Genomic DNA, 14,755 nt, shown 5'->3' with positions numbered 1-14,755 from the left:
TGCTGAACCAACGTCTTGACGTCATTCAGCGTCGTCGCATTTTCATGGCTTAAGAGCTCTAGGGAAAAAAAGAGACTACTTTGTATGCATTTATCCACAGAATATTCTAACCATTCTTCAGAAACTGCTATTAGTCTGCACAGGAAATGCATGAAACTATCTCCTCAACAAAGAAGCCTTTGGAAGAGCTCCAGCACTCTAAGACAATGCAATTTCTCCAAAAGAAAATCAGGCTTTAGTATTGGATAGTCCTAAAATTTGATAAGAACAAGGAAAAAAGATACATGCTATTAGCTTGCCACATATCAACAGCTACTTCTCACCCATATTTATATACACATCTTAAAGACAAACAAACTAAACTGGCATGACCCATTACAGCAGAATTCAGACTGCAGCCCGTCAGCAACCACAGTCATCGATGACTGCAACCCAAGAGCTTGGGTTAGCGGCCCCCGAACACGCCGTCTTATGAGAATTGTTTAGAGTACCGATGCTGGGAATGGTTTCCCAACAGTCTGTGGGCAACCCCTTGCTGTGCTGCCTACAGGGCAACGGAATTCTCCCTCACAGTATTTAAACAGAGACAGTAAGAGGGCCACTAGCTGGAACGGCCTTTATCCCCACATTTCAGCAGAAAAAGGATTCCTTAAGGAAACCAATTAGTAAGGAGTTGTGACTAGTGGTATTGTATTGCATACTCCATACAGAAAAAAAACAAGTTTCAAACTAAAGCAGAACAACTTGATATTAGCCAAATAAAGAGATAAATTTACAAAAAGCAATTTTTGTAGCATCCTTGGGCTTGTACTTTACATTACCTTCCCAAAATACAACTTTACCAACACAGAAAAAGCTGTCAAGGTGAAGTTTTAACACTAGCAGCTCAAGAGAAAGAAGTGACACTCATCTGTGCCAAGGCACACAGAGAGCACAGCACGTCCCCCTCCCAACTAAAGGGCTCCTGTTGCCCCAGGAAGAAAAAAATAAAGCATTCCTACTGAAGCAACCATCAAAAAGTATGTAGGATTCCAGCGTTCTGGCATTTCCATTTCAAAACACACAGGGTGGTTTTGTAAAAATTGAAAAGCAATAGCTGAAGAGTTAAACAGAACAAATCTCAGTGCCTATTTATGGGCACATTTATTTTAATACGCGCTAACCATAGAAATCTCGCTGACAAATGAAATCAGAGGTGACAGATTCACGTAACCTAGGTGATCCCAGAGCTCACCTACCAGCACACAGTGGCTATATCACACAAGTGAGCTAACCAAACAGGCACCGACACGCTTGCCTCTCTCAAGCATTAGCTAAGTGGGACATAGGAATTGCCTGACCTTAGGTCAGCAGTTTCTCCAGGGCAGAAATACTTTGCATTCACATTTAGCTCTATTAAAAATCACAAACGAGACCAGCTGGGCTTGACATCATCACCTACTCTAAGGGGTAACAGCTGGAAGGGACACCTTGTTAAAATCCTCACTCTGGTTTACAATGTCTTAGAGGTGCGTGAAAACACTACGTTCAGGACACAAGCGGTGGGGTGAGAGAGTAGAGTAAAATCTGCGTGAGAGATATCCAGTGATTTAGACATTCAGTCTTAATGGAGAGTTTTCTGTTAAGATGTTTTAAAGGAGACTGGAAAAACACCTCTCTGGTGGAGCTCAGTCTAACCTACAGACAGGGGAGAAAGGGCGCCTCACCAATGCTGCACTCCCAAATTCCAGAGTCTCCCACATACTAAGGACAAGGGGCTGCTCAAAGTTCCACAAACCAGAATTTTTTTCACTTGGTAATTTTAAGTTGTGAACAATAAAATGCTATTATTTTCACTGCAAAACGGTCCTGGGAAGCTAACCATACCTACAGAGAAAAATAGCATGTATCATCGCACCTTCCCAGAAGTCAGCTCCCGGGGTACTCTCAGACCCCAAAGATACGGTCAGTCTCCTGATTTTGGATAGATAAACTTAACCTTTAGGATGTTGTTTCATTCAGGCTGCTTGAGATGGTAAACGGAACATTAACCGTTCCCTCACAGCTTTTGGCTTATGAACTATTTTGTTCATCATCTACTGCTTGAAGGGAGGAAGGCCCAAACATCCACCATCTAACCCAACCGGACATGCAAGCCATGTTAGAAATCCTCCCTAATTGATTACCTCCTGTCTACAGGACTACAAATTCCTTTTAGAAAAATACTGCTTGCAAACTTAACGTTATTGCCTGCAACGATGACAGAACAAGAAGGTAGAGAAAAGTCCCCCATTAGCTGCGAGCCACGCAACAATCAGAGCAATGTTTCCCAAACTGCCCCTTCTGTGTAAGTCCTCAGAGGTAAGTACAGGCATGTGGGAACCCGGCGCTTTATGAACCCTATCAAGTTGCCTAGGAAAAAGGAGACTTGGATGAAAATACCAAGTTCCTGCCTCTACCAGTAACTCAGGAGCATCTCAAAATGCATCTCATATTCCTCTTGTGGGGTGTACCAGCTTTGAGCAGAGTGACTATTTGCTTTTCAACACCTACTACCCAATTTCGTGGACATCACTAAATTAGACCCTAAGAGCAGGATTAGAATATGGAAGGTTTCCCTTAGAAATAACCCTTCATGTTCTGGAACAGGTTAATAAAGCATGCTGCAGTTAAACAGGGAACTGAATACTGAAATTTATTCCTGATGTTTACCAGAACCAGGCTGGTTTACCTCTCTTTGGTGGCCTAACGTGGTATGTGACGTCATTAATGATCAGTTTGAAGTCATCCAGCAGAAGCAAATCTATGCCTGTGGAGGAGGCGACACGTGTGCCATCTGTAAGGCAAACACAGACGACTCATTAAACAGTAGAAACAAAGCACCTACACGTGCGGTGGCTAAGCAAGGGGTAATGCCATCCCAAATCCAGCTGATAGACTTCCACATTTTCCTCTCCCACAGACAGCACTCCGTCTAGAGGGATATGCATGCTGGGAGATCTTATGTGGCAAATAGTAGCTGAGCTACGTAGGCTTGCCTAAATGTGTAGTATTTGCGGGAATCTTATAAAAAGCAGTTCCCTTCATCCCGCACACATTGAAGATTTTACCATGTTTTGCAATACAATCTACTTAAGTAACCCTCATCCCTCCCGCGGGCATTAGAAATGACTTCCATCTCTGGTATCGGGCAGCTTTGACACCCCTGACCTAGCAGACCCCTCCCTCCCAGGCCAAGACAGCACGTTGATCAGACATCCTGACAGTGTTTCGGAGCTCTGGCAGCCAGCAGACACGCAGCACCCGAGCAAAACAGTGAAGTAAGGCGTTAAATGAAACACGAACGAGTTTTCACAGCTAAGCAAGATACTGTTCCCCTTGCACCACCTTTTACACCCACTTCCTTACAAATTGATTAGAACCTCTACATAGGTTGCAGAGCTTGCATCTTTCCTACTGAGTAGCAGGAAACTCCCCAAAACACATCTCCATTGGGACCAACATCTATAAGCTAAGCATCAGGAATGTTTTCCTCCTCTCTACAGTCAGATCTCCTTGGCAGAGCTGACTACACAAGGACAGCTAACAATATCCTTCCTCTAGGAATGGCAGTTCTACCTTCTGCTTTTTCAGGAATGGCAAAGAACTCGCACCACAACAAACATACTTAAAAATCAAAGGCTGGATGACAACAGCTGGCAAGTGAGTAAAGGAATTAAGTTTGTAAACAACAGTACCTGCTGAGTAGATTGCAACCCGATCGATGCCTCGGTCCTCTGCCTGCAGCTGCTGTAAGAACACACCAACCGAGTCCGAGATAGGTTTAAGCGTGAATTGGCAACGTTCACGCCGGGATGGAAGGTTCACAGAAATCACAGGTAACCCGTTTTGGTAAACCACCGTCACTTCTGCAACGAAGACAAAAGATACAGGTTTAACATCAAAAATTAACAAATCCTCTTATTCTGTATTTGTCCCATCGAGAAAAAAAAAAACCCACAAACATGGTTTGAGCCAAACGTGAAACAGACTTCACATTTTTGGTGCGCCTTTTATCGAGAGATGGGTCCATCCAAGAAAGAGATGGCAGAGTTTTTCACTCCCATCAACTCCCATCTGCTAAACTTTGTGCTTTGCAGAAAAATAAAAGATATATAGTCTAAGCACAACCCTGCTAATACTAAAAGCAACACAATGTCTATAAAAGCCACAACATGACAGCATCGTATGTTTTGACCAGTTTTTGAGAACCAAAGTATTCTGGAGTACAGAAGACAAAACACTGTGCAATTTATCAGGATTTATAGTCCAGAAAAGAAAGGCAGACCGTGTTTATTAGGAAACATCAATGAAGGACCTGCTTCGAGCCTTGTTATTCTTGCCTAGTTTAGGTTTCCTCCTCTCTGTCCTAAGGCAACAAACACTTAAGAGAGCAGTCAGGAGTATGAGTTGTAGGAACGGTGCTCCGAGGTTAAGCTTCAAGGTCATTTCATCCAAAATTCATGGGATCGATACACTTGGTACTTCAGGAGATAGACATTACTTCTTAGGTGTAGATAAAACAACATTTTGTGTTTCTTTAGTGCTGTCAGGAGCTTTTTCAAGAGCATCCTTAAGGATTTCAGTGCACCTTCATAAAATTTAAGGTAGTGGCCTGTATGAACTGTAGGCTAGTTATTATTTTACTGCTAGAAGGACAGCCCACTCTGTGCTTCAGGATATCCATACATAGAAAAAAAGAAGTGAAGAGTTCGTATTCCCTAAGCCCTCTGCTGAGTCACAAAGTCAAAATTTCCCCCTCCAGCGCAGCAGTTGCTAAGATATAGCGGCGCACCTAGAAATGATTCACTTGGGATTGCGACGTCCTTTTCCTATGTAAAACCGTAAGGTCTTTTTTATTGCACAGAGCATTTGCCGTGTCTCAAGGATTGTGCAGTCGCACCCACCCACGCTGCATCTGGCTTAGTATGCCCACCTGTTGTAGTTCTGGCCAGCTACACGAACCACACTGTCTATTTAATCTCATCTAACTCGTACATTGACACGCCAAGTCAACATAAGCAGCTCCCATCAAAAGTAGTTGGTCAAAGAAGTCAACACAAGTAGAAATAGAAGCAAATAACATCATTTTAACTACTGAAGGGAACTATTTCTCAGCATGCTGCTGTTCAGAGAGTTTGGCCACCAACAGCCTTTATACCTTTCCTTTCAGTGACTTGCTGCCAGCTGATGAACTCGTTTACCACAGGGTCATTTCCATATTAATACAAGCTAGGGATGAGACACCTTTCTGAAAAGGGACACTTATGTATGTTGAGAAAGGATGCACCAAGCACACTCACAAATCCAGAAGAGTTCTCTCAGGCTTTGCAGTTTACTGTCACATGCTTTCATGCAAAAGGGCTTTTTCCCCTATCCCAGGGGATTGTTATCCAGGGCAGAGGTCCTCACATCATCTTTAAAGACCAAGTACGGACACCTAAAATGACTAAAGCATCCCAAGACGTCCAGTGTTTGGAAGTCTATAAATGCCTGTTCTCAAGACTGAGATACCTGACGGGATTTTAGTAGCTTTAGTGTTTCAGAGCTTAAAACTCAGAGAAAACAGTCAGATGTTTACTGAAAAAAATATAGAAAACTGCCGATTTATTTGGACTGTTTGACAGAATTTCAAGCTCCTTAGCAGCAGCTGTTGTGACACCAGCTATCAGACTTTTGCATTCTTTCACTCAAGTATTTGAGCGAGAGACTGGTGAGAAATAGCTCAGCATTAGCTACACTTGTGACACCAGGCTCAGAAGGCACCATCGACACGTTTAGGAGATAAAAATGGCCACGTAAGTATGGAATTCATCGGTTCTGTGAGCAGCACGTGCAACATGACCTTATGGACGGCTTACGTGAAGGCGTGAAGAACCATTTAAATCGCTACTAACATGACCTTATGGACGGCTTACGTAAGCACAAGGCGTGAAGAACAATTTAAATCGCTACCTTGGTCATACAGACCTGCGAAGAGCAGAAGTGATTAACGGGGGTCTCACCAACACTTTTGGGTGTATGCCTGTCGGTACAACACAACCACCGCCGCTCAGCAACTGCCAGCTTTGGAGGACGTGCCTACCCGCACCGTCTCTGCTGCTTTCCAGCCCTCCGCAGACCAGCCGGAGACCCACAGCGATAAACGCAGCAGGTCAGACTGCATCCAGCATCGGCAGCACACACGGAACTTTTCTCAAGGATTTCCAGCTTAGGAGAAGTGTTAAAGACCAAATTATTTCCCTTCGGATGACAGGCTCGGTAGGTCTGGAATTACAGCTGCTTTGGTTTCCTTACAAAAAACTTGTAAAAGTAATTTTCTAGCCTAATTCACCAGTGGGGAAAGCCCGTAATTCCAGTTTGATCCTCTCATCACCTCCCACACAAGAAGTGTCCGGTCAGATTTTTACTGCATTGGAGAGGGAGGCGCTCAGAGGCAAATAAACAACATCCAAAGGGCGCATCAAATAACACAAACCCAACAGACAGCAGAGAGCTCCAGTAAAAGTTATTAACAAGACACTGCGACACGGCTGTCTGCCCCGCTCTCCGCTGCTCCGACAGCCCTGGAGACCGCCTGCGCCAGGGCAACCGTAAGGGACTAAGCGGACAGAGCATTCTGGCATTGCACTAAGGCTAACGTTCACTGATTGGATTTGAAGCGAGTATTTAAATACACGGGACGAGTAAAGAAAGCAACTGTATACAAGTGTGTTCCACTTATATTTACAGACACCCACAACCTTGCTGCTCTGTAACGCCGCGGAGGATTTTAAAAGCTTTACACGCTATATTAAGCGTGAAGCTGCTCGAGGTATGAATTGCATCCAAGCCCCACAAAGTTTTCACTCAACCATATGTGTGCTAGTAACAGGTCATTAGTATTTCTTAAAAGATGTCTGTTCTTGTGCAAGAAGGACTTCAGCAACACACGAGGCCGCTACAAGGTACGGTAAAAAAACAGGGTGCGGCCAAGGAAGTCAGCGTTGAACATCTACTGCTGCTAAAGGTGAAGTTAAGAGATGAAATAACAAGGGAAGCATTCAAGCACGACATGAGGAGAGGTAAAAATCAAACCGAGCAAGTAGCTACACACGTACATTATCTTGTCCACCTCGCACTAGTCCTCTACACTTCTACCTATTTCAGCGTTCAGGTTTTGGAATTCTCCGCAGCAGCCGTGCTCTCTGTGATTGCACACTGCTGCTCTCCTGGCAGGGGAGGCAATTGCACCGAAGCCCTTTACTTCATTAGCTTTCAGGCTTTATTAACGAGCTTTAATGGGGAGGGGATGCACTAACGGCTCGCGTCAGTTGGCGTAAGTGCTCTGGCCCTTGCGTGCAGCACGCGGACGTTCCGCGGGCGGGGATCTCAAAGCTGATCGTCTCCTCTTTGCATTCTGACAGATTGAGATTTTTTGGACATTCTTTTGCTTTATGTCATGACAACTTGATCAAAAAAGCTTAACGTCTGAGCCATCCCCAGATGTAAATACAGGAACAGAACTGCCTTGGCTTCACCACTTACTCAACGCAGCAAACGGCGCGCTCAGCCGTCCGCCGCCCCAGCGAGTAGCCGGTATGGACTGCGCTTCCGCTGGGCACACAAAGCTAACGGCACACAGCACCCCAAAAGGCAGGAACCGCGCAGACCTCACCCCTACACCAGGAAAAGGTCTGGCAGGCCGTGGGACAGCTTCAGGCAACTACGCCTTCCTTTATAGAGCCTGTGCGGCTCCGTAAGGGCCGTTATTAGAAGAGTTGAACACTTCCTTAATTCCCCTTCAGTGACTCGGCTGCTGTCACGTCCTTGGCTCAAGAGTGGATTACCTGCTCGCCAACAAAGCCTGGAGCGGAAAAGGGGTCAGGGAACACGGTTGAAGTCAGTGAAGCCAGAAGCGAGCCGAGTTTCTGCAGGTCAGTACTCACCATCGGAGGGCACCACCGTGCTGCAATAGCCCACTCGCACGCTCTGCCAGGGAGAAAGCCTCTGGTGCACCTAGAAAACACAGCAAAAAGGACAAATGTTCAGTGCCGCTCGTCTGGCAGAATCGCACCCCAGTGCCACCTCCTGTCCCCGCCGTCACCTACTCCAGTGCCTGCACCAGGCATTTCCTCCCATCCGCGCAGGAGTAGCCACAAACCGGGAGAACAGCCTCTTCCCTGCCCATCTGCCAGCCAGCAAGGTGCCGCCCCTCCGCCAAGCTCGCCTCCCTTCACGCAGGGTTTCCAGGGAGCCTGGGCCACACGGCAGCTCCCATTTCTCTCATTTCCCCACAAGTGCATTTTTAAAGCCACCGAGTTGATCAGTTTTCAGAAATCAATTTAGATTCCGATGTAGACACATAAGGGACAAATCACATAAACGCAACAGTCTTTGAAAAGTTAAACAAAACTGAAGCTTTAGTATAAAGTTGGGGAGGGTTAGGGAGCTGTGGATGAAGAGGTGCATTCTCCTTGGTTGTTTTCTGTGCTGACACGTATGTGTGTCTTGTCCTTCCAGAGGGAAGCCAAACTCTAAAATACAAGTAGTAAACACGCCTGTTCATAGAAGAACAAATTGTTCAAGATGAAAAAAAAAAAAACCTCAAAATACTGATACTGAGCTATAAGAAAAAGCCCGATAAGCAGAAAGCCCAATATGAATGGTTCTGCAACCTTGGCAAGAGACTAATTTCATCAAAAACTAGAGTCAAGACCGATTTAAAGTCTGCCTTCTACATTAAATTATACTAGTTATATATTAATCCTCCCCCAACCGTGAAATTACAGTTTGAGCGCAAAAGAGCCCAATTTTAAAAAATAAAGTGCAACACCAGCCCTCACGTGTCCACGCTGCTATATATTTTGGTGATGGTGACTAACACCCTGAGTTTTCAGCAGTTGGGGTCTAACAGGAGCATTGCTATGGGCTGGGATTTTTTTTTTTTGATTGTTCATTCCTAAACTGCAGCTGCCAAACCTACGTTTCTATAAAGGTATCTCACAGGTAGGGCTTGTTTTTAAAATAAATTTCTAGTGGAAGTTTGCAAACAAACCCCAGGCTGTGGATTATTTCTCTGCCAAATTGTCCTGACCACCGTATTTTGTGGAGCTGCTTTCAATCATCTACTTTAAATAGCTGTATCTGCTACGTCTGAAGCCTGTGATGCACACCCAAGCTGGTTTCAGCCCCAACAGAAGGATTTTCGGACAGCAGGACCCACGGCTCACGTGGTCGGTGCATTGACAGCTCAGGAAATTCACTCATTTGTGCTGTGTTTACACTTAGTTTTTCTCTGTTGTGACAATGGGGGGGGAAATCAGTCAAGTCGCTTTCAAATTCCCTCCTTGCATCTTCACCTTCCCACAGCGGAGGCAAACGGGCAGCTAACAGGAAAAGAGAACTGGGCATTGCTGAGCTCTAACGGAACTGAAGCGGGAAGCTGCATGGTGTGGCAGAAGTAAATGTTTCAGTAAAACCCTGTATGTTAGGAACCGAAGGGCAAATTTGACTTTTTACATTTGAAAACAGCAAACAGGACTGACAGTCGCCCATGCGCTACTGCTGAGCAGGCAGGAACAGCCCCCATGTTCAAAGAAAACCAGTTTAAAACTGAAAAACACTGAAGCTGAACACAGACACAGCCTCACATCCCGGAAAAACGGAGCTCCGCTGCCTTGGCATCACTACCGTATGATGTTAAAAGTCAGAAGCTGCACCCTACGTAAGCCGGTTTTCAGAACCAAATTTTACCTCTAGAGGAAGTTGAAAGAAAAAAGACCTTTTCCTATCTGAAACCAGCAACTTCAACCCTTCTAAAAATAGTCTTAGACCAGATACAACAGTAAGCGGGCAGAATTGGTACAGTGAGACAAAAACCCTCCTGTCAAGAGGACAACCACAAAGCCCTACTTCTACACTTATTTCACCCGAAACAGCTGGCGCTTTCAGATATACATGTGCTTTTCCCTGCTTTACTCTTCCCTTTTACACAGCATTAATCACCTATTTTTGAAATACCGCACATCAAGAGTCTGCCATTCTACCAGGTTTGCACAACAGATCAAAAATTTACTAGCAGTTTTCAGAAAATCCTAAAACCCACTAAACCTCCACGTTATCCCATTGCAAAACAGCTGGATAACGGAATGACATCATCATCTGGCATCTGCAAAGACTTCACCTTGAGTATCTGATGGGTCCGAGCCAGCTCCTGCCCTCACCCAGCACAGCAGGAACAGGGGAAAAGGCACAACGGGTTGAAAAGCAGGGCACGCTAGGCAGCTCATCACAAAGCTGAGGCGTCCCCAGATTTAACCTTTTCGACATGTTTTCACCCCGATTTAGGTCTGCAGCAGCTCTGCTCCGTGGAGCCCAGGGCGGGATGCTGCCGGTACGTTGTACAGGGAAGGGAGCTGGTCAGACTATGCGTCTGTCACTCCTGCAGTTCTGACCTGTGCCTTGCGATACACGCTGCTGTTGGAATGTCTTATCTAGAAAAACAGTCTCCACTGGCTAGGAAAAGCAAAAAAAAGGAACAAATAAACTCCAAGTCCGCAGAGACCTAAATGCTATCTCCTGCCATCCAAGCTGAGCAAGAGAACTTAAGGAATCATCAATCATTTTTATACTCAAAGCGTGGCTGTTGTTTTAAAACTGAGACGGAGAGGAACGTCTGAACCCTTTACCCAGCGGCTGCAATTCGACAGCGTTACGCAGGAACGCGCCAGAAGGCTGGACCTCGGAGCTGAAGCTGCGTGGGGTGGAGGAGAGGAACTCGTTTCAAGCTTTGCTGACCGGATCTCACCGTCGTTAGCCTGCAGACAAACCGCTCACCACTTCAGCAACCAAGCGCGGAATAACTACATCCAGGTTTCAGTTGAGACGGGGGCTTGCCCACCGCTTCCAAAATAGGGATGTGTGGAGTGTGAAAAGCACCAAAGCCAGACCACTGAAATCAGAAGCTTTAAGCAACTGAATAACTTTCTGGGTCTCAAGAGAACATACGCAGGAATTCATTTCACATCCATTCAATCCTTCGTTTCCTGTCTGACCTGCACTAAGATGCTTGTTAAAAGGCACAGTGTTATGCAGCAGCTCCGTTCCCAGAATGATTAAGGGAACAAGAATCCGAGTCCCCTAACACTTCCCTCCAGCCTTGACAAGGTCTGTATGGGACAATCCAAAGGTAAAAATAACAGCACCTGTACAGGCCCTCACATAGCTATCTCGGTTCTACACGGCTAACAAAGCTACCAATGCCCTGCTGGAAAACACAGCATTTTAGCTACCAGAGAGTGCTCTCTGATGGGAAAAGAGGCAGCAATCTGGCAGAGCTTACGTTCTGCATTTTATATAACGATCAACGTTAGAATGGTAACAACTTTGGGGTACCACGTCTCCAAAGCCTCATTAAAATCAGAAAAGTTGTCCAGAAAAAAACCCAAAACATCCCAAGCATGGAAGAGGTAAGTATCTTAATCTAGAACACAGGTAAAACATGCTGCTAACTCTTTACCTGCAGTACCAGCGCAGCAAGAGCTGTGGAGCTTTTATGGAAGACAAAACTCTCCGTGGAAAAGTGTCTTAACCATGAGTGAAATCCTAAGAGACACATTTACAAGTGCCAGGTGCAACATCTGTTTTCCAACTTACCAAGGGCCTCCTTCAAACGAGGCTGCCTTAAGTCAGACATGAAGCATTTCACTTTTCCCAACAACCAACAGCTCCTTTCCTCCCTATACCCGCTTTCACAGCGCGAAAAACTGCATGTCTTTCCTGGCTCTAACAGAGGTTATCCTAAAACCTCTGTGCCAGCATCTCAGGGACAGAAATCGCTACGAGCTCCCCTGAGCAACGACAGTAACCCAAAGCCATCCACCTCCAAAGTGCTCAAGAGCTCCCTTTATCCATCTTTCCCTCACGTCAGCGCTCTGACTGCTTCTGCTCCTGTACTCTGACATTTTGGTCTCTGGAACAGCACTGACACCATAATTCATGGGGCCCCCCTTTGTCCTCTCCTTTTGCTTCCCCCTCACACCAGCTGCGTTTGCGAAGCAGGGGAGACACAGAGCAAAACCACGTTCTGACCACAAAGGGGCTGTCCAAGGGTAACTCGCTAAAAAAGCCGATATTTTTGCTCCGGGACACGAACTCCTACGGCATTTCAGTATACGTGACTGCGGCCGGCTGCCCAGCGCTCTCGCTCCTCGACGGGAGGATGGAAGGTGAAAATCTCACAGGTGGGAAGATGAAAAAGGCAGGGAGCTCACCCACCACCCCCGGCACGACAGACTGGCTAGGGAAAAGCTGCTTTACTGCATATTGAAGCCGGCATTAGCAAGGAACAGAGAGAAATTAACACACCTTACCCCAACCCCATCCTTTTTCCAGTATCCAAATTACCCTTTCATTACGCCTTCCATCACTTTAAGGGGTGCAAGGGAACAGAGGTTCCTTCTGGAAACATCCGTGCCCAGCCCGTGCAGGACACCATGCCGGAGCATGGGCAGTGGGGGAATCTCTGTCCCGGCACCTGGAGCACCCTCCTCCTCCTTCTCCCACCTCAGTGCCTGCTGGGCTGTTCCTCACACTTTTCTTTCCCATTATTACTTTCCTTTTTCCAGCATTTTTCCCCTTTATTCCCTCCGATTCCCCAAGGCACCACACTAGCAGGGCTGAGGGGTCGCACCTCACCAGGGGCCGCCAGAACCTGCCCCGAACCAGCTGGAACCGGCCTGAGGCAGCACCTTCCTCTCACCACAGAGACCCCCTTCAGCCCTGGGCACCCAGTAGAACAACCATTAGAGCCAAGTTTGCAAATAGAGCCCTTCAGGCAGGAACAACGCAGGGCTCCGAGCGCAGAGAGGGCCTCTGCAGTCTTCTGACACAGAGGACAGCAAGCAGGCCTGAGGGCGGCATGGGGACAGGGACAAGACTTCACACCAACCCTCATGCCCACCACGCTGGCAAAGATGGATCCTGCTGCTGCCAGAGCCCAGGCACAGCCCCGGTAAATTCAGATGCCTTCTCCAGCATTCTCCCCGGCTTCCTCAGAAACCTCCAAAGAGATAAAAACGGGCCAGTCTGGCAGCAGAGATCTCCGCCTGCCTATCTCACCCCCCTTCTTGCCACCTCCGTTCTTTCAAGACATCTGGACATCTCGGCCTGTTTCCAGGATTCCCCTTTGAAAAAAAATAAAACCCCCTCAATCTTCCTCTGAAACTGAGCCCAACTTTACCCAGGATTTATTCTGTAACCCTGCACGGAAGAGTTTCTCCAGCTTTTTGCTGCAGTCTCTGGATACGTTCGCGCAGTAAATACTACGTGAAGCATCCTTCAAGGCACATACCGGGCTCCTGTCCGAGAGCCTGGAATGCAATGAAACAGCACTTAATCTCGCACGGGTCGGTACTGCTCACACCACACCAGTCTGCTGCCCGGCAGCAAGCTGGCACGCAAAACTCTGAGCATCCGGGCAGAGGAAAGCGTGGCAGGGAAAGCCCTTGTACCCATGAGCTCTTGCAACACGCCTGCAGCACATGCAGAGGAGCCCCACACTCCGGAGCACATTTTTCTCCCCAGTTTCCAAGTCCAAGTCCTTTTTAAACCATACAGCTTGTCCCCAGAACCCTGAGAACTTCCTTGATTAAATACCACTGGCTTGAACTCATTTCTTCCTTTCTTTGCCAGTACGGCCTTGCTCACATCCCACTCAAGAGGTCAGATTTTGCCCTGAAAAGAACATTTTGCACCCACTGCCTCCACAGGGCAACGCTCCTGCGGGTGAAGGTCAAGCAAACAAGAACCCGTCTGAACCGCAGTGCTGTTCCTCTTTGGTTAGGTTTTAATTTTTTGTTTCAAAAAGCAGGCTGAGGAGATGGACACAAAAAAGGCAATGCCAGTAAAATGTGGGAAGTGTTAATCTCGGCATTTGGAAGCACTTTGTACGACGTACACATGAGCAAGTGGTCTTCGTTTGCCTCACTTCTCATTCCTGCCTGATCCTCCAGCATTAGTAAAGCTTCACATCTGCTAGGAAAGGAACATAAACAGGAGGTGAGCTATAAATATTCCCTTCTCATCCTTTTTCCTTTGCCCATCTGCCTAAAAAGAAAAAGGTAATCCACAGTGTCCAGGAAGAGGTGGGGGTAGGAGGGAGGAGAGTCATTCTTTGCAGAAAAAGAGAAAAAAAAGGGGATGAAAAAACTGTTCCTCATTCTTCATCACGCCTTTCTCCCAGGCGTTACTGCTGCTGTGGAGATGCTGCAACCATGAGTCCTGTAAGGGGAACATCACCACTTTTGATGGCTTTGATGGAGACTCTTGGGGCCAGGAGAGGGAAGAGGTGGGAGTGAAAGGGAAAGTGATTGACAGACAAATTAAGCACATTGGTCAAGCAGCCTCTTCTGCTTTTAACGAGTGCTTCCCTCGCCAACACCCACATCACTTTTCCCCAACAAAACCAAAAAAAAAAACCCACAACCCAACCCAAAACCTTTTCTCAGTCTATATTCTTAATTTTATTCAAATGTCAACAACTTAAAGAACTACACTCTTCCTACTATACCTGAAACGGATGACAGCTACGGTACACCAGACCACCATACTCGCCTTCATCGGAAGGCGGAGTCCTCCTTTCTACCTCTAGCAGGCAACCCAGAGCGGGGCTGGCACATCTCCCTCGCAGTCTGCGATGCCAGATCACAGCTTCTCTATGAACGTGTTTTTGCTTTCCCGGAGTAGGACGGTTTGA

The 14,755-nt window shown here is 46.7% G+C and overlaps 1 protein-coding gene across 1 annotated transcript in view; it reads right to left on the bottom strand.

Moving 5' to 3' along the window:
• Window positions 1-8,016, bottom strand: part of MCU (mitochondrial calcium uniporter) — a gene marked incomplete at both ends in the record, with an annotated part of 8,827 nt that extends 811 nt beyond the window's left edge. Inside the window, 4 exons of the mRNA XM_010151309.1 lie at window positions 1-58; window positions 2,711-2,815; window positions 3,717-3,887; window positions 7,947-8,016. The exon at window positions 1-58 is cut by the window's left edge and continues 124 nt beyond it. Coding sequence (XP_010149611.1) covers window positions 1-58; window positions 2,711-2,815; window positions 3,717-3,887; window positions 7,947-8,016 — 404 coding nt within the window. The remainder of the gene's footprint in view (window positions 59-2,710; window positions 2,816-3,716; window positions 3,888-7,946) is intronic.
• Between the last annotated feature and the right edge of the window lie 6,739 nt (window positions 8,017-14,755).

Source organism: Eurypyga helias, unplaced genomic scaffold (genome assembly GCF_000690775.1).
Source record: "Eurypyga helias isolate BGI_N326 unplaced genomic scaffold, ASM69077v1 scaffold195, whole genome shotgun sequence".
Classification (NCBI taxonomy): Eukaryota; Metazoa; Chordata; class Aves; order Eurypygiformes; family Eurypygidae; genus Eurypyga; species Eurypyga helias.
This window is presented reverse-complemented; position numbering and strand designations above follow the sequence as displayed.